We start from the raw sequence: 28,000 nt of genomic DNA, 5'->3' as shown, positions 1-28,000 counted from the left end.
TGGAAATCCTGGGCGCCCCATCATCTCAGGCATTGGCACCCTGACAGCAGGATTGTCTGGCTATGTAGATTCCCTCCTCAGGCCCTATGCTACCAGCACTCCCAGCTACCTTTGAGGCACCACTGACTTCCTGAGGAAACTACAATCCATCGGTGATCTTCCTGATAACACCATCCTGGCCACTATGGACGTAGAAGCCCTCTACACCAACATTCCACACAAAGATGGACTACAAGCCGTCAAGAACACTATCCCCGATAATGTCACGGCTAACCTGGTGGCTGAACTTTGTGACTTTGTCCTTACCCATAACTATTTTACATTTGGGGACAATGTATACCTTCAGATCAGCGGCACTGCTATGGGTACCCGCATGGTCCCACAGTATGCCAACATTTTTATGGCTGATTTAGAACAACGCTTCCTCAGCTCTCGTCCCCTAACGCCCCTACTCTACTTGCGCTATATTGATGACATCTTCATCATCTGGACCCATGGAAAAGAAGCCCTTGAGGAATTCCACCATGATTTCAACAATTTCCATCCCACCATCAACCTCAGCCTGGTCCAGTCCACACAAGAGATCCACTTTCTGGACACTACAGTGCTAATAAACAATGGTGACATAAACACCACCCTATACCGGAAACCTACTTACCGCTATTCCTACCTACATGCCTCCAGCTTTCACCCTGACCACACCACACGATCCATCGTCTACAGCCAAGCTCTGCGATACAACCGCATTTGCTCCAACCCCTCAGACAAAGACAAACACCTACAAGATCTCTATCAAGCATTCATACAACTACAATACCCACCTGCAGAAGTGAAGAAACAGATTGATAGAGCCAGAAGAGTTCCCAGAAGTCACCTACTACAGGACAGGCCTAACAAAGAAAATAACAGAACGCCACTAGCCGTCACCTTCAGCCCCCAACTAAAACCCCTCCAACGCATTATTAAGGATCTACAACCTATCCTGAAAGATGACCCAATACTCTCACAAATCTTGGGAGACAGGCCAGTCCTTGCCTACAGACAGCCCCCCAACCTGAAGCAAATACTCACCAACAACCACATACCACACAACAGAACCACTAACCCAGGAACCTATCCTTGCAACAAAGCCCGTTGCCAACTGTGCCCACATATCTGTTCAGGGGACACCATCACAGGGCCTAAGAACATCAGCCACACTATCAGAGGCTCGTTCACCTGCACATCCACCAATGTGATATATGCCATCATGTGCCAGCAATGCCCCTCTGCCATGTACATTGGTCAAACTGGACAGTCTCTACGTAAAAGAATAAATGGACACAAATCAGATGTCAAGAATTATAACATTCATAAACCAGGCGGAGAACACTTCAATCTCTCTGGTCACGCAATTACAGACATGAAGGTCGCTATCTTAAAACAAAAAAACTTCAAATCCAGACTCCAGTGAGAAACTGCTGAATTGGAATTCATTTGCAAATTGGATACTATTAATTTAGGCTTAAATAGAGACTGGGAGTGGCTAAGTCATTATGCAAGGTAGCCTATTTCTCCTTGTTTTTTCCTACCCCTCACCACCCCCCCAGACGTTCTGGTTAAACTTGGATTTATGCTGGAAATGGCCCACCTTGATTATCATACACATTGTAAGGAGAGTGGTCAGTTTGGATGAGCTATTACCAGCAGGAGAGTGAGTTTGTGTGTGTGTGTGGGGGGGGGGGGGGCGTGGGTTGAGAAAACATGGATTTGTGCTGGAAATGGCCCAACTTGATTTTCATGCACATTGTAAGGAGAGTGGTCACTTTGGATAAGCTATTACCAGCAGGAGAGTGAGTTTGTGTGTGTGGTTTTTGGAAAAGCGGGGGGGGGGGTGAGAAGACCTGGATTTGTGCTGGAAATGGCCCAACTTGATTATCATATGCATTGTAAGGAGAGTGATCACTTTAGATAAGCTATTACCAGCAGGAGAGTGGGGTGGGAGGAGGTATTGTTTCATGGTCTCTGTGTATATAATGTCTTCTGCAGTTTCCACAGTATGCATCCGATGAAGTGAGCTGTAGCTCACGAAAGCTTATGCTCAAATAAATTGGTGAGTCTCTAAGGTGCCACAAGTACTCCTTTTCTTATTTCATTGGAGTTATTCCAGATTTACACTAGTTTAAGTGTAATGAGATTCAAGTGCTAAAATCTGAAAGCAAAGTGAATTTAGAAATTGTGTTAAAGATTAAAGACATTTTCTAAATTTCTAATCCTGCAGTGTGGGGATTTGAAATCTATCTACACCTTTTTATGGTGCCTTTTTATGCACTGATAGCCTACTCATGATTGACCGAGGTCATTCAATCTCATGGTGACAAATTCCATATCCGCAGTATGATTTTGATGTGTTTTTGTAAATATTTACATGAAATATATATATACATTTACAGAGAGTACATAATGACCATGCTGAAGATGTGGAAATTGTCTGCCTGAAAGTGCACTGACCTCACCGCTCATAGTTGGCATAGCAAGCAGTTAAGAGAACCTCTGTTGAGTGTAAACAAATTCTGTACATCCTTAAGTCTAGGTGTGTCTGATGTTAATGGCAATAATGCATTCTCTTTACCTCCTTTTTTATTTTCTTTTTTTTGTGTGTCTCATGATATCTTCTTGGTAGGCACTGGTTAGTGAATCTCACATTTTTCGGAGGTTTGTTTCAGATGAGCATCCAAATGTTCAGACACTTATTTATCTAACCTTATCTGAAGCTTTGAGGCCGATGTCTTGTGACTGTCTGGAAGTTCCTGGCTCTCTTTACTGACCACCAGCATAAACCCAAACTATCCATGTGAGATTATCCTTCCCTCCCTCCCGCCCCCCAGCTCTGCCTTCAGCTGCAGTTAAAGGGTTTTCCCCATTGCTTTGTCCATTCATCAGATCATTTTCTGGAGGAAGTTAGGACTCTCCTCCCAACTCCTTTCCCCTCTATTCATTGGAATTCTACCATGAGCTGTTTCAGAACCCAGCATTGCCAAAAGCTTCCCTGCTTTGTATTCTGGTGCTTTAGTCCCCACAGTGCATTGTGTCTTCCAGAAGTATTAATTACAAATTTTCAGAGCACAGCAGTGAGGATTCTACTAATGCCAGGCCCTCCACTGTAGATCAACCAAAAGTAAGAAGTGTGTTGTGGTTTGACAAGAGAGTGGAGACTGGTGGGTAGTGAATGACTGCAATAGCAATGATTTTGAGTCTCTTCCTGTCATTTCAAGAACAGGGAAGAAGACTGGTGGGGTGAGGTGGATGGAATATCATCGTAGATTGACTTTTTTTAGGAAGCTTGAAAAAAAAAAAAATATGAATTAGTATTAGTAAAGCTTTTTAACGAATCAGCTCATCCAACAGTCAGATTTATGCCTTCTGCTTTTTGTGGCTTCACTGTGCTGACACAATATAGGACAATTTACAATGATCTCCATTTAAAGGTCAACATGAACAAATAGTGGTAGTTGAGATGCTTCCCCCTATTCTAAATAAATAGGAAATAATTTGAGATATTACTGTTTGGTAACTATTAGAAAATGTTGACGTTTTAAGCCAAAACCAGTATTATTCCAGATTTTATTTTTTATTTTATTGATTCATTTATGTCTGCTGTGCTTACTAAGAGGTATTTCTATGGATGTTTTCTGTCCCCTTGGCATTGAAGGGGGAAGGAATAAATTTTCAAAACACCAGACACAGTATTCATTAGGTAATGCAGAAAACATGTCTATGGAAAGATACCTTTACTTATTTGGGGAAATCAGTATAACTGATGCAATGATAATATAAGGTGAGAAGGAATGAGTGCAATGTTAATCATTAACAAAAGCAAGTTGATTATCAAAAGATTAGAAAGGATTTGTACATATCAACGTAAAGAGGGATGTAATAATTGAAGCCAGAGTAAATTAAATACAAAGGGAAAGATTTATTGTAATTTCAATAAGAATGCATATGTTTTACATAGAGAAGGGGAAATGAAGCATCTGTGCTACTGGTTTCCCAGCATCTTTTATAAATAGTTGAAAAGCTTTTGCATGTTTTAGTTTGAGCATTTTAAAATTAATTGTTTACGATATTTTGTCAGCTTGTCTGGTTGCAAAGGGGGGTTATATTTATTTAGAAACTTCCCTACAAGTTTAGTAAAGCCTTTATCTTCAGTTTCTTGTAAATTTTGTATCCTTATTGATTTTCTTGTTGCTAATGAAATACTTTGGCATTAACCAATTACATAAATATTATTGCTGCCTTTATTCTTCTTTTAAATGGATGTGTAGTTTTGGTGCCTTGTTGTTACTTAATCTGCTGGTCAATTTATCTCTCTGCCATTCAAACCATTGAGGCTGCTGTATTATTCTTTCAATCGCTTCTTCTTGCATCTTTCCCTAATAATTTATGTGATCTAGCTGTGTAACTCTGACCAGAAAAATATGGCCGCACACACAGCACTCTCCGCAGTAGAGCTACCCCAACATGCAAAAGGGAATGGAATGTCTACTCCGTCCTTTCCTGGTTTAAAATGCCTCTTGACCATTCCTTCCCCACACGCCTCAAAGCTAGCAGCCAGATTCTGTCTGGATCCGCATTATAGTGCTGGAGGTAAAAAAGACTCCTTGTGGCTTCTATCACCTCTGGCAAACTCACAAATTCGGAAGCAAAATTCAACCCAGAATCTCTTCAGTGTTTTATCCAAAGATAATAGATTTCCCCATCTTTTTTCTTTAAAAGGTCTCCAAAAGCAGATGAAAGAAGGTAGTTACACTTCTTTAAAACAATATTTAAAAAATATAGTCAAACTTGAGGGAAGAGATTTAACAGACCTCTGCTTAAAGGTTTATTTTTTAACTGTCTTATTATTTAGCCCTGCTCATACAGAACAATGATATTAACACTGGCAGACACAAGTTCCTTGTTTACAGTAAAGCTCCCCTGATTGCTACCACCTGTGAAGCTGCACCATGGTTATCCAGCAATGAGAAACTTTAAGCTCAGTGTACACAAGATCCTGAATGAGTGGGTGCATACTTTTCACTAACATTGATAGATGCTATATGTTATATGCACTTTGAGAGAAGAATAAACTACATAGACCATTCAGTGATTTAGGATAGTTGTTGAGACCGCTTCCTGCTGAGATCAACAGAAGTTTTGTCACTGACTTCAGATACTGCTTAATTTCACTTGGGCACAGTCTGACTAAGAGGCTTTACTGTTTATAGCAGTAGTGTTTTGGCATTTTTTTTAAACATTTTGGCTAGTTCTGTAAATACAAGGTATCTGTGAGATGATCATGCATCAGAGTTCAGCATAATTTTTTATTTCAGGAGTTCAGGAGAACTGAGGGATTGTTTTAATATCCACTCACAAAATGTGGTTATTGGCCACTCTTGGGTGGCAAAACTACCAGGGGTTCTGCAGGTTATCACGAAGAAGTGCCAACCAAAACTTTATGCTATGCCACACCATTATATAGTCTATCTAGTTTCTTTTTATTCTACCCATCTCCTTAGTTTTTATACTGCTGTATTATACCAAAGTTTTTGGGCCCCTGTAATGCTGCATAATCTGATTGTTTAAAATAAAATTGGCAATATTTTTTTTTATCTATGAGCCTATAAATCCATGCGCCCTTAAAGCCCAATCTTATATTATACTGAGCAATTCATTGTGTGTTGAGAGTCCTTGACACGTTGTAAGATCAGACTCTTAATAACCAGGAGTACACATGGACTATCTTATGAGTCAAAGGAGAAAAATATAACTCTTGCATTTAAAATATCTCAAAAGTTAATCTAAAATAATAATATTTGTTTTACTCTAGCATAGTTATGGTCAGGAGTCAATTGTACTGAGTGCTATACAATCACAGACCAAAAAGTTTTGCTATACATGAAAATGTCACTGTCTTAATGTCTCAGGACCTTAAAGGACGGGAAGCAAGCACAGTGTCTCACAGCAGAACCTGGAAACTCATTTCTAGTTGTACATTAAAAATGTCCCATTTCTAGCTCTGCAGGGTTACCTGTCCCTGCTATAGGCCATAATAGTCTTTTACACACCTCAGCGCAAAGTAAGTTTTTTGGGGGTGGGAGGTTATGGGAGAATTCAATATTTAGGAGGAAAGAAGGAAACACTTTTGTGGAAGTTTGATTTAAATTACTGACAACATTAGTGATGACACAACTGTTTGAAGCTGCACAGTGGTTTTAAATGTTAGAATAAGTCCTTAGAAGCTGGGTTAGTGAGCAGAGTGCAAGTGAACCTGTCAAATGTGCATGATAAATTCAAATTATCTTATGACTCTACAAATTATCTCATGGATATTATTTCCATGTATGTTTGTATCTGTGCATTTAAGAGGATAATTGTGGGACAGGATGAAGTATGAAACTTTCAATACCAGTTCAAGCAATGATGGAAGGTAGTTACCATTTAATGTGTGACATGATTGTGTGGTCTCACTCCCAAGTTCATAATGAACAGCTGTGGGCGTCTCAAAAACCCACCACTACAGCTGCCATCCTGGTACATATGCTTAGTGGAGGCATGTAGACTCAGACCTGACTCATCCCTATACATGGTCCTCACAATTAAAGGATGATACACCTTGGAAAGGCTTGTACTTATATTTGCCATCCTGTGGTTAAATAAATATTTTAGTCTCTCCAAGACTGTTAAACCAGTGTTTTCCATAAATACTGAGCACCTGCTCTAAAACCGACTTAAGTCAATGGAAAGACCAGGACATTTAAACAACTTGGTTTTGATGCAACAGTCTCCAACAGCTATTTGGAAAAACTCTTTGGAAAGACTGTAACAAAAGTATGATGTTGCTGCATTTCTCTTGAGAACACAGATGGATTTCTGTAGGATTTATATTTTGAGAAGAAATTCTGACGCCTATGACCATCAAGTCACAAAAATCATGAATGCCTTTTATCGTGAAACTTTCCAGAAAGGTGACCAATGAAATCAGAATTAATAAATAAATAAGCCTTGGTAGGCACATTTCCCTCTGCCTTAAACCCTCAGCCCGTCTCACCTCACTTCTTGTCTGATTTCATGTTCACTGCAAACATCTGATTACTTTAGTTAGGATGTTCTAAAGAATCTAAATCTGTCATCGCTCGAACCCATCACTGGATGTCAGTTTGGCTCCGTATGGTATAAACCAATCTTTTTTTCCTCCTAGCAATAAAATACTTGTCCCCTCACCCCTTTCACTACAGTTGGAATGGGCATGTATTGCATTGGCAGGTTTTTAGATAATATCCATTCAGATGAGAAGAACACCTGTGTGGCCTTAAGGAGAGTATTGCTGGGATTTCTTTAGGCATGTGAAAGGGTTAATGGAAGTTTTGATCAAGACATTTCAAGTATCTAGTTGTTCCTAGTTTTAAAGAAAGAGATTTTTATTATAGTATTTTATGAACAGAGCTGAACTAGCTTTGCATCTACACATTGTCAGGAAATGGGCCTTTTTTTTCTTTAATTTGTAAAAGATAATGTTACACAACTGAGTTTAATAGAAAGCTTGAAGTGATTTAATTTTTGCCTATGCATGCACATAACGGGTATATGAAAGACATACACTTTAGTAGTTCAGATAAATGAAAATGCAAGCTGTAGTACTAGAATCAGAATAGTATTAGAATCATTGTATAGTGTTTAATTACCAGTCCACATTTACTAGATGAAGGAGAGGAGATGTTTCTGCAGGAAACTATGGGGAAACGTTAGGAATTGCTGATTCAAACAGACAAGTGAGGAGGCATTGTACATAAACTCAAATAATTTTTATCCTGATGATTGGACAGCCTACACTTTATAGAATTATGCTATTTTAATAATACTAATATGTTTCACATCTCTTTCTGTTTAATCCCATCTCCTTTAGATGTTGTACAGGTGGAATTTATTTTTAATTGCCTCTGGGTTGTGAACTGGAAATTGCATTAAATTATAACTTTGTTTAAATGTTAAGAAACTAAAGGAAGCATTCTGTTGTATATCTATACCAGCAAACTGTTTATGAAGAAACAACAGATGTGGTGACTGAAGGTATGACTGTGGAAACCACATATGTGCCTTCTGCATACCTGGCAGAGATCCTTCGACTCCTGCAAGCCTTGTCTGAAGTGGAAGACCTCCTTAACTCTCCTGATCTGCAGGGCAGGGACTGTGAGGATCTCTTCAAACAAGAAGAGTGTCTGACGGTAAGATGCAAGTCTCCTAATAGGAATATACACATCTTAATTTATAAAATATGGGGACACTGCAAAGTCACTTGTTTTATCTGGCCTTTGAAGAGAGAGGTAGGGAGATTGAGGTATAGGCTACCTGTGTGTGTGTGTGTGATAGATTATATACACACATGAAACAACTAAAACTAAAAGCCTAATAGAATGTGGGTGGGTTTTTTACATTATATTTCATGGCAGATCTCAGAGGCTTATTATATTAGAGGGCTATGTCAGTTGTGTAATTAGATTCATTGGGTAGAAAATATTGTCAATCAAATACTAAATTCTAGGCAAGAAAAAAAATACTTTGCAGGAGAAATTATGAAACCTGGAAAGTCACTGGGCCTGATTTTCCATCACTTACACTAATGTAAATCATGTGTAGTTCCCTTGAATTTGGTGGAGTTACTCCAAGGTAATTGGTGTAAGAAGAGAGTCAGATCAGTATCATAAACTGAACTAGATGAATGGTTTGTCAGTTTTTATGTAATAATACTTGTGTCAGAAGGAGCTTTTTTATCACTAAAAATAAGTGCTATATATGATGGTAGCACTTTCAAGTTGTAAAAGAGAATGAACAAAAGACCATATTTTTATCTTTGCATTTAGCATTTTCTGAATAATTCCTTTAGCCCATAAATGGTTACTTACATGCTCCTTCCACAGGTAGATAAATAGAAAATTGTAAATTTGTTAGCCCTAGGAAATTGGGATGTTCTCAGCCTATTAGCAATTATATTATACCTATATGATAACACATGAATAAAGTAGTGGTGAAAGAGAGAGACAGGATTATTTCTTGTTCAGCAGATCTACATTTCAATAGTCTTGAAAAAGCAGTAGGATATTTCTTAACCCACTTGTAGTTGAGTTTCAACAGATTCAAGTGCTTCTAGGTACTGTATACTGACTTTCCCTAATCAATTTCTGAAGCAGACAACATGCCAAAGTTATTGTCATTCTTTATTTTAAGCAATTGCCCTTGTTAGAATGGTTTGTATATATGCAAAAATGTCATAAAACATGTAAATTAGTGCTAATGAGCTACCACTTGGTCCTTGTTTGTACAGTTTCTGTGTTAATGACTAGCTTGGTTGGAGGAGCAGTGACCCAGCAAGAAGCTTATTGGCAGTTGAGTAGCTCCCTATTAGTGCTCCTTAATGCCTTACACTTGTGCTGTCTTGGTCTGATTTACATCCATCACTAATCACTTGTTCATCCACACATATTTGATATTATTATAGCTGACACCAACTTTAATGATATGATTGCAGTGGTTACAAGTAAGTATTGCCAGAGGTTTAATTTAACTGAGCTATTAAATTGTCAAGAGATGCAGTTGTGGGCACAGTTCCATCTTTCTCACAAATAAATCTCTTACAACAGTCAGATGGATCTTGCACATTCATGGGCTTTTGGAAGGGGTATAGGGTTGGGTGTATTTTTTTTCCTCTGAGTCTCTTTAATGAATATTTATTTCCTAGTAAAAGCATTCATCATTGTCATTACCCCTCAGTAAAAATAGAAAAGTAGTGCATAAATTGTACAGCTGCTGGTTGGGGAAGGTTTGAAATTAAATTGTGGTTGATTTTTTATCCCTGACAGATTTGCATGAAGCAAATTCCAGGATAGTAGTGGAAATCTCTGTGTTTTTAAAACTAATTTTGTGATTTTCTTCTTAAGTCAAATAATTATTTGCTATTTTAATTAAAACTTCAAAAGAAAAACAAACTTGTGCACAAGAACCTTGCAATGATAACTGCTTTGAATAATTTTCACAAGAATCATTATGTATGGGAACATCTAAATGTGGGATTTCTTTAGCTGTTATGGACAATCAAAACTACTAATACATTGGAAACATCAAGAACCATGGCAAAAAAGTTGTTTTAATCATTGACTTGGCTGATAATTCTCACATTGGCTATTTATAACAGAGAGTGAATGGAAAATGGAAAATGTGAAAATGTTTCTGTAATTGCAATACAAGTATTGTGCTAATGTTTAACCTATCTTAAATTTATAAGGACTGTATGCATTTATTTGGTAGTTTTTCGGATACTGACTTGCAGGAATGTTTTCTTCATTCCCAGGTTTACTAAATGGAAGGATCTGATGGTCAGGGCACTTAAATTAAATCTCATGAAGGAAATAGTCACAAAATTTGCATGACCTCAAGTGGATTACTCACACTTTCAGGCATGTGAACCTATGTCTTCTGTGTTTTGTACTCCATCAAACCCACTGTTATTGTTTTAACAAATTAAAACATGACAGTTCTTTCAAAAGAACTCCCATTGAATAGAGTGGGCACATTTCATACACTGAAGGATTAGGTTAGTAAGAGACTTTCATAATAGGACAAATAAAAGAGAATTACAAAAAAATGTGGTTTCTCTTGCTGCTAATTCTAATGAATGGTCATAGTTATATTTGATTACAGGCTTTCTCCGTCATAAGACAGCTTCCTGCAGTTTAATTCTAATCCTGTGTTTATGATCTCTTATTCTTCCCATATGGAACTAATTGTGATGCCATAAATTCACCGTTATAATTTCACTGCAGGATCAGATAGGGAGAGAAAGTGGGCTGTGTGAGGGAGAAAGCACAAAAAAATCTCAGCTAATTACTAACAGTGGCAATGGAAACCCGAAACACTGCCTGAAAGGTTAAATGAGTTTACGATTTTTTATACTATACTAACACTTTCATCACTATGGAAGTCTGCCTGAATTGTAAAAAAGAGGGATTTAAAAAATCTGGTGTATAAAAGTCTAAATAAACATCTGTCTTACATTTCATGCAAGTCCATTCATTGTGATTAGGGTGCCTAGGATATAATAGGAGACTATGGCCTAAGATGTGGGTGGATTTCTGTTTCATTTAGACCATTGATTTTCAAACTGTGGGGGATGCCCTTCGAGGGGCATGGGATGAGGTTATTGGAGGAGTGTGGTGGGGTATGGGGCTGCAGCCAGCTGGATGTTTGGTGGGGAGAAGGCCAGAAGAAGGGGGAGAAGGCTTAGGGAGTCCCCGGTGGTTGTGGTTTGGGGGATGGGAGTGCAGTCCTCTCCTCCCTCACCACTGGGAGCTCCCTGTACCCTCTCCCCTCTGCTGCCCTGCCCTGGCCCAGACACCCAACTGTTGGCAACCCTGCATATTTTAAATTTTCCACAACCTGGGAGACCAAGAGACTCTGGGTTGGGAGGAAGTAGGAAGAGGAACCCTGATTGCTCTGATCTGCACTGTGATGCCATGGGCTCCTCTGGGGATGGAGCTAGCTGGGTCTTGCCAACGCCCCTGGTATGAATCACCCACTCCTTTTGGTGATTCACTTTGTGTCCTGGATGTGCAGGAGGTTTTTTTGCAGGGGGAGGGGGAGAGCATTGGGGGCTGTTATGTGACTCCCATGAAGAAGGGTTGTGGAGCAAAAAAAAGTTGGGGAACCTCTGATTTAGAAATAGAAATATATTGGTTAATGGAAAAGTTTTGTTTTTTTTTATAAAAAGTACTTGATAGCACTGTGAATGAAAACTAATCTTTAGCAAATGTGAATTAACATTTTCCCAGTAACAGAAATGAATGATCCCTTTTTGTAATGTACAACATTAAATGGTATGTCTATTCTGTGTTTTATATCCATGTCTATAAAAGTGTATCATTTAAGCTGAATTCCTTTCATAGTATGCCACTTCAGTACTCGATCATATTTCAACTTTGAAATCAAAATGTTCGTGTTTTAAGGCTACTCAGCATGTACAGTTAAATTGTATACAATTTCTTTGTTTCTTTCACTGTCTTGCATTTAGTAGGAACATATTTTATATTAAGACTTGAGTCTGCAAACATTTATGGATACATTTTTTCAGTAACTGTTATCACTGAAATCAATGATTATTACCATGAGAAAAATAGCTCACATGCATCAGTATTTGCAGAATTGGGTCCATAATATCTTAAAATATCCTTACCTAATATAATATTTCCCGTCAGCCTTGTAAATTTATTTCACCCTTTTTTAAATCCAGGACTCTTTTCTGCTCTACTTTATGTATAATCTCCCTTCTCTTCTCCATTTTATGCATGATAATTCTTGTCCCTTCATATATCCCCATTTTATACATACATCCAACAGCTTTCTTTATGTCATCCTTCTACAGTAAGTCATTTCAGTCTACACCAAATGCACTATAATTACTCTGCACCTACCATTCTCACAGCCAGACTACTTTTCGTAATCCTCTCTAAATCTCCTTTATTAAAAAAATATCCATATTAAATATTATATTTCAGTTCCAGTACAAATTTTAAAACTGTCATTAAGTTGTGGATTTTTTCCCTGCCATTCATGAGTGCTACAACCTGTACTGTTGCCAATTTTGATGTCAGTATAAAACTGTGAGATATAATTTCAGATTTAGTATTCATGTAAGGACAGTGCATCATCCTACATATATTTTGGTTGCCAAAAAATTATTTGCATTTTGTAAATGAAATTCACATCTGGATCATATCAAGTGATCCCAGGCAAGAAATACAGGAATCAGGAAATACAACTTAATGAAGAAACACTGAACATGAAGTTTAAAATGGTTTTCTGCTGTAGTTCAGCAAAACCTAATTAACTACAACTTGGAAGTCAGACTGATTGAGTACACTTCCCAGCTTGATCTATCAGTAATGTGATGTTTGGTGCACGAATGGCCAAAGAATTGGATTTGTCCTGTGTGTTGTCCTCAGCTGCCAGATAAAGACAAATTCAAGATAGTGAAAATGAACTGGAGTATGAGTCTCTAGTGTTCCGATTTCTCTTTTTCAAGGGCAATGAGATGGATCCACTCCCCAAAGGCTGCTGTCACTTCAGCTGCTAATGGGTTTCTCTAATCCTTTATTCTTAGAAATGAAAGTTGTGTGCACTTTTGTTAACAAGGTTACAAAATCTCCCAAGGCCCTCTTGATATCTAAAACAACTTGAAGCGATTTTTTCATCTTGAAAAATGGAAGGGGTATATGTGTGTTTATACACTCACTTTCTCTCTCTTTCTTGGATCATTGGATGGGATCCAATTGTGAATTTAATGAACAAAAAAGCAAATTTAATGTGTGTGTGTGTATATATATATATACATCTATGTTCTAAATAACAGGAGATAAAATCTGGTGTATTGCTATGGGTTGTATACCCCACACTGGTAGAAAAGGAATCAGGAGAGCAATTAGTGCACCTGGTTGCACCTGCAGGTTGGCCCTGGCCCAGATTAAGATTAGGGCCATCTGGGGGCAGAATTAAGGACAAATCCCATCTGAGAGGAGCAGGGTGACTGTGATGGGTTCCCCCAGGGTGCCACCTGGAATTGGGGTATCACTGAGCCCCCTGACCCATGAGCCTGGGCTCCCTCTCACACTGTACTGCTGTGACAAGCTGCAAAGCCCTCCAGCCTGCACTTTCATCCTCATACATACAGGTAGAGACACACCCAGCTGCATTTACATGCAGGCTCTTTGACCAGCCCTTACACAGGAAGGGTACAGAGCTAAGGCAACTCCCAGCTCCTCAGGTACGCACCCCCTCTGAAGTATAATCCCAAAATTATACTGTCTTTTGCTGCACAGGGAACTGTACAGCATAAACTCATAAAATTTACCCCCCTCCCCCCAATGTGGAGAGGAATATGCAACAACCTTTGCCCCTGAGTTATGATTCTTCTTCAAGTGATCGTTCATGTCCATTCAACTTACGTATGTGTGCTTGCTACATGCACCAGTGCCAGAAGTTTTTCCCTCAGTAGTATTGTAGGAGACCTGCTCTGGCACCCCCTGGAGTGGCGTGCTTATGCTGTAGCACATAGGGTAACACTGGCTCCCTCAGTTCCTTCTTGCCACCAGTGATGGTGCATGGAACTGGTCCTGCTTCAGCTAGAGTTGTTGCTTTTCGTTTGTTCAAATTCATTTACCTCTTGCAAATATTACTGTATATAGTTTCCCTCTAGTTTAGTTCAACATATTTGTTAAGTTTGAGACTTAGTAGGTCTCTAAAGGGACTTTGCCTCGGGATGGTGCACGCCCCTGTCCCCAGGCTTTAAACCCTGCGATCACTGTAAAAGGCCCATGCCCATTAGCCATCCACAGAATAGTTGTTTAGGGTGCTTGGGCAAAGGTCACATTAGTAGTAAGTGCAAAATCTGCAAGTCCTTCAAGCCCAGGATGAAGAAGGAGTGTGAAATTAATTTGAAGACACTCCTGATGGAGTCTGTCCTTACCCCGATGCCAGAGCAACACTCCGATTCGGCGCCGAGCATCATGACCTCAGTACGCAGCACCACACTGGTACCATCTATGAGCTGGCACCAATCTCTTTCCATGACTCCAGACCAAAAGTCTAGAAAGATGGGGTGAGGAAGGTCTCCAGCTTCCTGTGAGGGAAAAGACAATTCTGGGGTGGACCAAGCCCCTATCTCGGGTGCTTCTTCACCCCCTTGGGAATCCCGGGCCCCAACTCAGGTCAAGCGGTGTAACCCAGCCCACTCCCCATCGGCTACCCCAGATAGCGGTGGAGGTCCTTGTCAGTTCTGAGTGCCGTCCTTACTGGAGGCCCTCCAAGCAGCTCAAGACATTATATCCCTCCCAGTGCTGCCCACTCTGGCCCCTGCGGGGTCCCGGGGTAAACCCATATTGGGACCACCACAGTCTCCACCTTTCCGTCAGCACTCCCTGTCACAGGGGATGTCCCGCCAACAGTCACCCTCTTGCAGCCAACATGCTTCTGACCATGATAGGCAGATGCTTCATAGCCCCATCTAGTCTCCTGACCTTGGACAAGGGCAGAGAGGCTTGAGGTGTGGCTCGCTGGTAACTGGGCGCAGACCTCTGGAGGCACGCTCCCCTGCCCCGGCAGGAGTTTCAGAGTCGGCGCCTGGAATCTCCGTGGCACCGGTCCTGCTCCAGGGACAGGTCAAGGGACTGACAGTACCATTTCCCGGATTGCCCAGGGTGGCATCACCATGTGCGGCTACATCTTCACGATGCCAAGCCCACTTTAGTTCCCCATCTCGCTTCACATTAAGCGTGAGGCATAGATCGCCAGCTGTTGCAGATCCGCCGAGTGCCCCCTGGTCACTGAGGCCCTGATCCAGATGCTCGTCAATGTCAGCCAAATCCAACTCTGGGCAGGGCCGGGGGGCGACTGGTACCAATCAGGACAGAGCCACCAATCAATCAGCCCTGTCCTGGTCATAGGGGAGTGACTGCTCAGGCTCTGGCCAGGTTCGGAGCAACATTCCCTAATGGCGGGACAGACTCCAGCACCTACAGTGCAGACTACATAGGCAGTAACACAGCCGGGCTCGTGGCCTCAGACTCCGTCATCGGCACAGCGATACCCATGGAGGTTCACTCAGCCCTATCAGGCCACCCGCTCGGTATTCAAAGTTTCGGAGAGACTGGGTACCACCCTGTCCCACCCCTACTCCAGCCCAAGAGGCCTTGGCTGCAGGCACCCCGCAGGCTCAAAGGAAGTGGACAAGCAAGCCGCCCGACCACCTATGGGTGCAGAGGACCCCTTGGTACTGGCTTCCTCCTCCTCGTCACCAGATGAGGCCATAGTGGGGCCCCCTCCACTGATGCCCCAGAATGATGCTAAAGCGCATCAGGAGCTGTTAAAGAGGGTTGCTGCCAATCTGGGCCTCCAGGTGGAGGAGTTAGAGGAAACTGCATACTTCCTCTTTAATGTTCTCTTCCTATGCCCTGTGGCCCCAGCCAGGGTAGCTTTGCCCCTACATGAGGAGGTCGCTAAAATTACAAATGCCCTCTGGCAAACGCCTTCCTTCTTGACTCCGATCTCCAAGAGGGTGGAGCACAAGAATTTTGTGCCATTTGAAGGCCATGAATATCTTTATACCCACCTTGCTCCCAATTGCCTAGTGGTAGAGGCATCAACCACAGGGAGAGACGAGGTCAGCCTGGGGCTACCCCTAAGAATAAAGACTCAAGGAGACTAGACTTGTTTGGGTGTCAAGTTTATTCATTCTCCAGTCTACAGTTAAGGGTGGACAACCATCAGGCCTTACTAGGCTGCTATGATTTTAATATGTGGCAGGCCATGACCAAGTTCGAGAGCACCCTTCCTGAGGCTTCTAGGAAGGAGTTCCGGGCGATCCTGGATGAGGGCTTGACTGCTGCCAGAGCATCTTTCTGGGTGGCATCGGACGCGGTGGACACCACCACCTGAACCATGGCATCAGCCATCTCATTGTGCAGGCCTTCATGGCTGCTCCTCTCTGGTCTTTCCTCTGAGGCTCAGCAGTCAATGCAAGACCTCCCTTTCGATGGGCACCCCCTGTTCGCAGAACAGACGGATGTTAAACTCCATGGCCTGAAAGATTTCTGTACAACCCTAAAAACACTGGGCCTGAATGTCTGCGGCCCTGCCCGCAAGTGGTTTAAGTCACAGGAGCCTCAGAGCCAAGGGAGCCACCCTCGTCAGGAGCCTCCCCACAAAACATCTAGGGGCTACAAGAAACACCCTGGCCACAAACCTTTGTGTATATCCCAGGCAGGCTTGACCTGCAGTAAGCAGACCGGCAAGCGACTGTTTTGTGGGTATGCCTGAGGTTGACATACTAGATCCTTCCTTCCCTCTGTTTGCCAATTGCCTTTCTTCCTTCCTCCCTGCATGGGCATCTGTAACATCAGACTGATAGGTCTTCAATAAGGTGGGGCAGGGCTACCCCCTTCAGTTACTTTCTACCCCCCCTTTCTACCCACTCCTTGTCCCTCTTCAGAGATCCCTCTCATGAGAATCTTCTCATATAGGAGGTAGAGGGTCTTCTACAGCTGGGTGTGGTGGACGTAGTTCCTGTGGAGTACAGGAACAAGGGGTTCTAGTCCCGATACTTTTTAATCCCCAAAGCCAAGAGCAGTCTGCGGCCCATACTAGACTTGCGGGACTTGAGCTGCTACTTAGTGAAACTGAAGTTCTGCCTGTGTCTCCCTGGCTTCCATCATCCCCTCCCTGGATCTGGAAAACTAGTATGCCGCCCTCGGTCTGAAAGATGCATACTTCCACATTGCCATCTTTAAGGGACACAGACACTTCCTCCGGTTCACGGTTGGTCCCAACCACTATCAGTTCAAGGTCCTCCCGTTTGGCCTTGCGACAGCACCATGGGTATTTACCAAGTGCATGTCAGTGGTGGTGGCTTACCTCAGACATTGGGGTATCCAGATCTACCTGTACCTCGACGACTGGCTCATGAAGAGCAACTACAGGACTAAGGTCATAGGGGATGTCACGGTGCTGCTAGCCACATGCCGTCACCTCGGTCTGTTGGTGAATGACAATCCAATGACAAAAAATCAACGTTAGTTCCAGTACAGAGGATAGAGTTCATTGGAGCACTGCTCAACTTGGTCTGTGCCAGGGCGTTCCTACCACTGGAGAGATTCAGGGCACTGACGGACCTCATCGCAGCAGTCAGCACCTTTCCCCGACCACGGCCAAGTTTGCCTATGCATACTAGGTCACATGGCAGTGTATACATATGTGCTGTGCCATGCCAGGCTCCGGATGGGACCCCTGCAGCAATGGCTGGTGATGGTCTACTCCCAGTTGAGGGACTACCCGGAGAAGGTAGTTATCACCCCCATGACAGTTCTTACCTTACTGTAAATGTGGACCAACCCTGGGCAAGTCCCGGAAGGAGTTCCCTTCGTCAGCACTCCTCAGTCAACTTTGTTTCGGATGCCTCAGACCTTGGCTGGGGGGCAGACCTGGGCACCCTCCAGACCCAAGGTATATGGTCCCCAGAGGAGTCGACACTACACATAAATGCCAAAGAGCTCAGGGTGCTGTGCAGAGCAGTCTTCTGCCTCATCTGTCGGGCAGAGTGGTCAGAGTCCTCACGGACAACACTGCCTCAATGTTCTATACCAACAGGCAAGGCGGAGCGAATCCTCAGCCCTCTGCCAAGAGACAGTCCATCTCTGGGACTTCTGCATTGATCACTGAATCCATCTAGAAGCATGTCACCTTTTGGGTGCCAGAAACACGCTATCATATCACCTAAGCAGGGACTTCTCCTCTCACCACGAGTGGGTGCTTCACCCAGAGGTGTGGAACTCCCAAGTAGATTTTTTTAGCCGCCAGGCAGAACAGGAAGTGCAGCAGGTTTTGCTTCAGATAGGGTTTGGGCAAGTGCTCCCTCTCCAATGCCTTACTCGTGCCGTGGGCACGAAGCCTGATGTATGCGTTCCCTCCAATTCTGCTCATCAGCAAGGTCCTCGTGAAAATCAAGAGGAACAAGGCGCTGGTTATCGTGATTGCCCCGGTGCTTGCTAGCACTGGTTAGGGACGCAATCCCTCCCTGGCCCCTGCCAAACTGGCTGGACCTGCTGTCACAGGATCATGGCTGACTCTCGCACCCCAACCTCGCATCCCTATACCTCACGGCGTGGATGTTGCGTGGCTGAACCTGTATGAACGGAGTCCAGCAGGTCCTCCTCGAGAGTAGAAAGCCCTTGACTAGGCAGGCCTACCTGGCAAAGTGGATGAGGTTCTCCCCCTGGGTAGCTGAATGGGGCATCTCCTTTTTGCATTCTTCGGTGCAGTTGATCTTGGGCTTAACGAACCAGGGCCTGGTGCACTCCTCTATCAGGGTGCATCTGGCGGCCATTTTGGCCTTTCATCCACCAATCCAGGGGCAGACTGTGTTCTTCCATGACATGACGGTCAGGTTCCTTAGAGGTCTTGAGAGGCTTTTCCCTCAAGTCCGGTCCCCAGTCTCTCAGTGGGATCTCAACTTGGTTCTGTCCAGGCTCACAGGTCTGCCCTTTGAGCCTTTGGCCTCATGCTCCCTATCTCACCTGTCATGGAAGGTGGCTTTCCTGGAGGCAGTGACATTGACGAGGCAACTCTCTGAGCTGAGAGTCCAGACCTCAGAACCACCATACATGGTCATTTATAAGGATAAGGTCCATCTCTGGCCCCACCAGGCTTTTCTTCCCGAAGTAGTGTCCGCTTTCCATGTGAGCCAGGACATATTTCTTCCAGTCTTCTGGCCTAAGCCTCAGGCTTCCAAGTCTGAACATTTTGGCTTGAATCTTTTAGCAAGCGAAGAGCATATTCATTTCTTTGTTTTCATTTTTAAAGTTTTGGAAACTTGTTCTAAATGATACAGATCAAAATTCTCAGACTTGGGAGCCTGAGATTAGACACACAAGTTATTATTTAGATGCTGAAATAAATTGTCTAATTTTTCAGCAGCACTGAGAGTGTAAAACTCACTTTAGGGTCCATAAGAGCTGTCGGTGCCCAGCAACTGAGAAAATCAAGCCACTTATTGAGGTGTTCCTTCATGGACTGAAGGGTCTTATCTTCATTAATATTTCAGTCACCCCCTATTATTTATAATATATATTAAATATAATACTCTTAGTAATAGAGGAGTTAAATTCAGGATGCTGTTACTTTAATATTCAAGATATGTGGTCTTGGTAACATTTGGAGGTGCTGGAGATGATGGCCACCTTTGTACCTCATTGATGTCTCCCAACTTCAGTATTCATATCACTTAATTACTAATTTTCCAAAGCTTAAACAGACAAGTCCTGGATTTATAAAGACCTTCCTAATCCAGAATGGAGTTCCACCCAAGATGTTGCAGAGTGAAATCCCTATGTTCTATGTGGTGTTCAGACAGAGTTGCTGCACTATCTGTAAGGAAGAAGATATTCTTCATCCTTTAAATCACCATAGAACAGATCTACTGTGACTTCTGCTTCCCATCTCTGTTAAATATAAGTCATTGTCTTTGGGATCAGAGAAGTCAAACCACCATTCATGGTGGAGGCTTTAAGTAGTCTTCTCCTCACTGTTATTCTCCCAATACAGTCCCTCCCTTTCCTTGACCATAGGCACTATTCCCTGCTGGTTCTCTTGGGGGCATAAGCAACCCCTCTTCCCCCAAAAAGCAGAGAAGATAGAGTCATCATTGGGTGCAAAAAAGGGATACATCTCCATTATCCTAATGGCTTGCTGCAGCATCCTTGTACTCTGGGGAACGTAGAGATTCTTGCTCCATAAGTAGCCACCTCTGATACAGATCGTTTGCTACAAGCCATAAACAAGGTTGTATATGTTAGTGTACTAAGCAACTGTACTAATGCCGTGTAAAAATGGCACTGTCACAGAGTGACTGGCCTTCTGAGGAATAACAGGTTTAGCCTCATTTGTGACTCATTCAAGACTTCTCCCTAGGTGGGCAAATGTAGTGTAGCCACATGACAGGTAAGTCATGTGCTTAAATCAGTCCAGGCCTGGCTATAAAAGAGAAGCCTCCAGAGAGGCAAAGCAGAAAAGTGAAGGCCTGCCTGCTCACCTCTCCAAGTCCAGGGGGGAAAGGGGATGCTCAAAGAAGCCAAGTGTGGGCTGCATATTAATTATCAGCACAGATCCTAGAAGGAGGGCTGTGAGATTCCTGAACTAAGAAGGGAAAACCCTCCTGTCTGCATAGGGAGTGTCTACACTGAAGAGCTACAGTGGTGCAGCTGGACCACCGTAGCATTTTAACTGTAGATGTACCCTAAATTCCCCTCATTTACACCTGTGCAGCTCCCGTGAAGGTTATGGTATTGCGCAGGTGTCACTGAGGGCAGAATTTGCCTTTTGGTGGTGGTGATGTGTGACAAGTTAAATATCCATGTTAACTTTCAGTTCCCTAGATGACCTTGCAGGGCTCACAATTGGAAAGCAAACATTTTTTCTCATTGCAATCAGAGCCTGCTTTTAATTAAAAAAATAATAAATGAGATAATATAAAATTGACTAATAATTCTTGCTGATTTGTTCCTTTTTCACCTAAAAGACATTGATTTTATTTTGACTTTTAAATTAGACTTATTCTCTTTCTGAAGTGATTTAGAGAATGAAGTGGCTGTGATATCAAAATAATCATTATAATTATTATTATTATTATTATCCTAATTCCAGCTATAAGTTGTCTCCAATGTTTTACCTGTTTTTAGAAAAGTTGCTGGATGTTATTCCAAAAGTGACACATAGTATCTTAAATTAGCTGAACAAGTTCATTCAGATAGACTAGTAAAGCTAGACATGTGTGGCAGAGAGAAAGCAATATGGATTATATAAAGGAAGCCTATTAATGCTCTTTGAATGAGTCATATAATATTGACTAAAGAAGAACCAATTAATATAATGTATTTGTATTTTTAAAGGCCTTAGTAGTGTTTATGATGAAAAATAAATCCTCACAAAATCGAGGTAAAACTGTCATATATTAAAAACTGAAAGCGAAAATGAAGAGTTACAGGTGAGACTCTCAAAAAGAAAAGGAGGACTTGTGGCACTTTAGAGACTAACAAATGTATTTGAGCATAAGCTTTCGTGAGCTACAGCTCACTTCATCGGATGCATTCAGTGAAACCTTATGTTCAAATACATTTGTTAGTCTCTAAGGTGCCACAAGTACTCCTTTTCTTTTTGCGGATACAGACTAACACAGCTGCTACTCTGAAACTGGTGAGATTCTGTGCTACATTTCCAAGAAGCACAGCGCAGGAGGAGAGGTGGAGAATAAGATGGCTGTAAGACCTGTAAGGCCTCTAGCATAAATTAAACAGTCCTGGGGACATGTCTCAGTTATGACAGCCTTACCAGGACTACCCACAGTGCTGCCTGGAATCTCCACACAACTGCCTACTTCAATCGCACCACCAACATGCTCCACCTGTCCCTGGTATGTCCTGTAAGCCATGGCTGCCATGGGGATTCTTGCAGGTCAGTTTTAGTCTTTTGCAATGCATGTGTTGGAGGATTCTCCCCTGAATGGAGACAGGGCTTTTACTGCCCTTATATGCAACTCCAGCTCTTTAACCTGGTCCCTGTATGTCAGGTGAGGTGCTCACTCTAGGAATATATAGATATATATACATATCTATATACATATCGATCAGTTTTCTATATGGAATAAGATTAATAGTAGGTTAAGTCAAATACCTGTACAAAGACAAATGTTGTTTAATGTGTTAAATAGCTGGAAAAGAGGGTGAGCAGTGAGATGACAAAATTTGAAGATGACAATTATTCTGGTGAAGACCAGGAAAAACATTGAGCAACTTCAGAAGCACCTGTCAAAGCTAGGCAACTGGGCAATGTGATAGTATGAGAAAATAACTGTAGACAAGTGCAAGGTTATGCAATGTAATTGGGTAATGGCCCTTTCAGACCAGAAAAAGGAAGTGTGACAGGTTAGTTAGCTCATTCCAAGTGTCCAGAAAACCAAAACAGATATTGGTAAGAAACAGATGGTCCTGAGGAATAGTTTGTGTCTGGGAGGGTGAAAGTATGGGAAGAAAACAGCCTATTTTTCCTTTATGGGCCAAGGACCAGGAACCTTGTATTAGTGGGTGAAGCAAGGCTTCCCTCTGTCCTCACGGGTCCAGGTAAGTGCTTGGGAAGGATTAAGGGAGTAGTCGAATGACTGGATGGGTGAATCTCAAAAGGAGGCTCAGAGTCCAGGAAAAAGAAGGACTCAGCCAGCATACTGCCCCCAGAAAGAGGGCCGTGAAACCCTGAAGTAAAAGGAGAGTTTGTGCGATGGGGAGGTTAGGACTTGAACCACACAGTCCAAAAGCAGGGTCGTGGAAACCCTGAAGCTAGGTATAGGTGAAAAGGGACTCACTTTGGGACGATGAACTATGTTGAATAAATTATAATCCAAGAGAGGGGGAATTTTGTTTCAAAAGCATTTTAAATATTTTTTCTTTTGTTGGCTGTAAGTGGATTCTCAGACTCAGAGGGAAACTGAGGTGGGGTGTCTGTGGGGCCATCCCAGGCCACAAGGAGGCATTCTGTGATACACACATCAGAAGGAATATCTTAAATTACACATAATATTCATGAGTTCCTGACATTGTTATGGGCAGTTCAACAAAACACCTTTTTCCAGGTGAAGGTGTAGTTCAAATCATCAATAATGTTATTCTGTATTATGGTAGAGTTAGAGAATAATATTGAAAATTTTGTAACACGAGTATCTAAATCAATGGTACATCCTTACTTGGATACTGTAATTTTATTCAGATATAGAAGAAATATAAAAGGTTCAGAGAAGGACAATAGAAATGTTAAATGCCTTAAACCCTTAACATAAGTATATTCTATTGACTATATAGGAAGTATTCACATGAGCAAGGGTTTGCAGGATCAGACCCTTACTTGGGCAACTTGTTTATTATACCTCCTTATGGCATGGTGTATACATTGATTGCACAATGTTGTACCTAAATAATTAGTACATGCATATATCTTATGCCCACATGAAATAAAAAGTATAAGTCTTAATGCTCAGTGTGCAGTTTTCCCAGGATTCTGTAACAACAAAGTAGTCTTCAAGTCGGATGGAATATGGATTCATAGGAAGACACTGACAGAACCACTACAGAACAGTCCATTCATGTTAATTGTCCCTTTTCTTCTACTTGAAACAGAGACCTCCAAATCCTCTGCTGGTAGTGCCAATGCATGCTTTTTGGGACTGAGAGGAAGGTGGGGTCTGCATTTTTTTCACGTGGTGAAACAGAGCTACTAAGGTCTAGTCAGAGGGCTGAGGGGGTTCATATAGTGCTAGTGGGAAATTTTAAGTTTCTTTCTACATCCTCCAAAACTGCTCAACCCTCTCTGCTCCAATCCTGCTGGTGGTGTAAGAGTGCTGTCACCCACAAGCTGCCAGCTGGCTCCTCTCTTACAGTCAGTCCAATCAGCAGTAATCCCCACTATGCATGAAATACCACTTTGGAGCAGGGAGCCAACCACCAGCCAGAGAAGCTGTCATAAATATAAAGGGAAGGGTAAACACCTTTAAATCCCTCCTGGCCAGAGGAAAAGCCCTTTCACCTGTAAAGGGTTAAGAAGCTAAGATAACCTCACTGGCACCTGACCAAAATGACCAATGAGGAGACAAGATACTTTCAAAGCTGGAGGGGGGTTCTCTCTGTCTGTGTGATGCTTTTGCCGGGACCAGAGTGGGAATGCAGGTCAGAACTCCTGTAAAAAGTCAGTAAACAATCTAGTTATATATGCGTTAGATTCTGTTTTGTTTAAATGGCTGATAAAATAAGTTGTGCTGAATGGAATGTATATTCCTGTTTTTGTATCTTTTTGTAACATAAGGTTTTGCCTAGAGGGATTCTTTATGTTTTGAATCTGATTACCCTGTAAGGTATTTACCACTCTGATTTTACAGAGGTGATTCTTTTACTTTTTCTTTAATTCTTAATGGGTTAAAATTCTTTGAAGAACCTGATTGCTTTTCATTGTTCTTAAGATCCAAGGGTTTGGATCTGTGCTCACCTATGCAAATTGATGAGGATTTTTATCAAGCCTTCCCCAGGAAAGGGGGTGTAGTGCTTGGGGGGATATTTTGTGGGGGAGACGTTTCCAAGTGGGCACTTCCCCTGTTCTTTGTGTAACACTTTGGTGGTGGAGATGTTTAACCTAAGCTGGTAAGAATAAGCTTAGGGAATCTTTCATGGAGGTCCCCACATCTGTACCCTAGAGTTCAGAGTGGGGAAGGAACCTTGACAGAAGCACTCTCTCATTAAGCAGAATTAAGAAACATCACCCCATTGCCCTTATCAGCTCTCAGCTCTGCGCTCAGTCTGAGGGTATGTCTACACTACGAAATTAGGTCAAATTTATAGAAGTTGATTTTTTAGAAATCGGTTTTATATATTGGAGTGTGTGTGTCCCCACAGAAAATGCTCTAAGTGCATTAAGTGCATTAACTCGGCGGAGTGCTTCCACAGTACCGAGGCTAGCGTCGACTTCCGGAGTGTTGCACTGTGGGTAGCCATCCCACAGTTCCTGCAGTCTCCACTGCCCATTGGAATTCTGGGTTGAGATCCCAATGCCTGAGGGGGCTAAAACATTGTTGCGGGTGGTTCTGGGTACATATCATCAGGCCACCGTTCCCTCCCTCCCTCCGTGAAAGCAAGGGCAGACAATCATTTCGTGGCTTTTTTCCTGAGTTACCGGTGCAGACGCCATACCACGGCAAGCATGGAGCCCGCTCAGCTCACTGTCACCTTAAGTCTCCTGGGTGCTGGCAGATGCGGTACTGCATTGCTACACAGCAGCAGCAACCCATTGCCTTGTGGCAGCAGACAGTGCAATAGGACAATAGGACAATCACAAAATGGGGAATAGATGGCCAGCCCTCTGTGGAGATAGAGGTGGTTAGGGACTATTTAGAAAAGCTGGACGTGCACAAGTCCATCGGGCCGGACGAGTTGCATCCGAGAGTGCTGAAGGAATTGGCGGCTGTGATTGCAGAGCCATTGGCCATTATCTTTGAAAACTCGTGGCGAACCGGGGAAGTCCCAGATGACTGGAAAAAGGCTAATGTAGTGCCAATCTTTAAAAAAGAGAAGAAGGAGGATCCTGGGAACTACAGGCCAGTCAGCCTCACCTCAGTCCCTGGAAAAATCATGGAGCAGGTCCTCAAAGAATCAATCCTGAAGCACTTGCATGAGAGGAAAGTGTTCAGGAACAGCCAGCATGGATTCACCAAGGGAAGGTCATGCCTGACTAATCTAATCGCCTTTTATGATGAGATTACTGGTTCTGTGGATGAAGGGAAAGCAGTGGATGTATTGTTTCTTGACTTTAGCAAAGCTTTTGACACGGTCTCCCACAGTATTCTTGTCAGCAAGTTAAGGAAGTATGGGCTGGATGAATGCACTATAAGGTGGGTAGAAAGCTGGCTAGATTGTCGGGCTCAACGGGTAGTGATCAATGGCTCCATGTCTAGTTGGCAGCCAGTATCAAGTGGAGTGCCCCAAGGGTCGGTCCTGGGGGCGGTTTTGTTCAATATCTTCATAAATGATCTGGAGGATGGTGTGGATTGCACTCTCAGCAAATTTGCGGATGATACTAAACTGGGAGGAGTGGTAGATACGCTGGAGGGGAGGGATAGGATACAGAAGGACCTAGACAAATTGGAGGATTGGGCCAAAAGAAATCTGATGAGGTTCAATAAGGATAAGTGCAGGGTCCTGCACTTAGGATGGAAGAATCCAATGCACCGCTACAGACTAGGGACCAAATGGCTTGGCAGCAGTTCTGCGGAAAAGGACCTAGGGGTGACAGTGGACGAGAAGCTGGATATGAGTCAGCAGTGTGCCCTTGTTGCCAAGAAGGCCAATGGCATTTTGGGATGTATAAGTAGGGGCATAGCGAGCAGATCGAGGGATGTGATCGTTCCCCTCTATTCGACATTGGTGAGGCCTCATCTGGAGTACTGTGTCCAGTTTTGGGCCCCACACTACAAGAAGGATGTGGATAAATTGGAGAGAGCCCAGCGAAGGGCAACAAAAATGATTAGGGGTCTAGAACACATGACTTATGAGGAGAGGCTGAGGGAGCTGGGATTGTTTAGCCTGCAGAAGAGAAGAATGAGGGGGGATTTGATAGCTGCTTTCAAGTACCTGAAAGGGGGTTCCAAAGAGGATGGCTCTAGACTGTTCTCAATGGTAGCAGATGACAGAACAAGGAGTAATGGTCTCAAGTTGCAGTGGGGGAGGTTTAGATTGGATATTAGGAAAAACTTTTTCACTAAGAGGGTGGTGAAACACTGGAATGCGTTACCTAGGGAGGTGGTAGAATCTCCTTCCTTAGAGGTTTTTAAGGTCAGGCTTGACAAATCCCTGGCTGGGATGATTTAACTGGGAATTGGTCCTGCTTCGAGCAGGGGGTTGGACTAGATGACTTTCTGGGGTCCCTTCCAACCCTGATATTCTATGATTCTATGACTGGTAGCCGTCACCATCATGTCCGAGGTGCTCCTGGTCACCTGTGTGAGGTCGATCAGGAGCGCCTGGGCAGACATGGGCGCAGGGACTAAATTTGGAGTGACTTGATCAAGTCATTCTCTTTAGTCCTGCAGTCAGTCCTATTGAACCATCTTATGGTGAGCAGGCAGGTGATATGGATTGCTAGCAGTCCTATTGCATCATCTTCTGCCGGGCAGGCAAGAGATGAGGATGGCTAGCAGTCCTATTGTACCATCTTCTGCCGAGCAGCCATGTGATGTGGATGGCATGCAATCCTTCTGCACCGTCTGCTGCCAGCCAAAGATGTAAAAGATAGATGGAGTGTATCAAAACAAGAAATGGACCAGATTTGTTTTGTACTCATTTGCAAACCCCTCCTCCCCGCCCCCCATCTAGGGGACTCATTCCTCTAGGTCACACTGCAGTCACTCACAGAGAAGGTGCAGCGAGGTAAATCTAGCCATGTATCAATCAGAGGCCAGACTAACCTCCTTGTTCCAATAAGAACAATAACTTAGGTGCACCATTTCTTATTGGAACCCTCCGTGAAGTCCTGCCTGAAATACTCCTTGATGTAAAGCCACCCCCTTTGTTGATTCTAGCTCCCTGTAAGCCAACCCTGTAAGCCGTGTCATCAGTCGCCCCTCCCTACATCAGAGCAAGGGCAAACAATCATGCATCTGAGTTGAGAGTGCTGTCCAGAGCAGTCACAATGGAGCACTCTGGGTTAGCTCCCGGAGGCCAATACCGTCGAATTGTGTCCACAGTACCCCAAATTCGACCCGGCAAGGCCGATTTAAGCGCTAATCCACTTGTCAGGGGTGGAGTAAGGAAATGGATTTTAAGAGCCCTTTAAGTCGAAATAAAGGGTTTGATTGTGTGGA

The 28,000-nt window shown here is 43.0% G+C and overlaps 1 protein-coding gene across 12 annotated transcripts in view; it reads left to right on the top strand.

Annotated features, from left to right (window-relative positions):
- DMD (dystrophin) overlaps positions 1–28,000 on the top strand; it is a 1,926,267-nt gene that overhangs the window by 859,072 nt on the left and 1,039,195 nt on the right. For all 12 annotated transcript variants that reach the window (XM_073357918.1, XM_073357881.1, XM_073357898.1 and 9 more), the window contains one exon: positions 8,049–8,243. In XM_073357918.1, the coding sequence (XP_073214019.1) occupies positions 8,049–8,243 (195 nt within the window). The remainder of the gene's footprint in view (positions 1–8,048; positions 8,244–28,000) is intronic.

Source organism: Lepidochelys kempii, chromosome 1, assembly GCF_965140265.1.
Source record: "Lepidochelys kempii isolate rLepKem1 chromosome 1, rLepKem1.hap2, whole genome shotgun sequence".
Taxonomy (NCBI): domain Eukaryota; kingdom Metazoa; phylum Chordata; order Testudines; family Cheloniidae; genus Lepidochelys; species Lepidochelys kempii.
The sequence above is the reverse complement of the archived record's forward strand: the minus strand, read 5'-3'. Positions and strand labels throughout refer to the sequence as shown.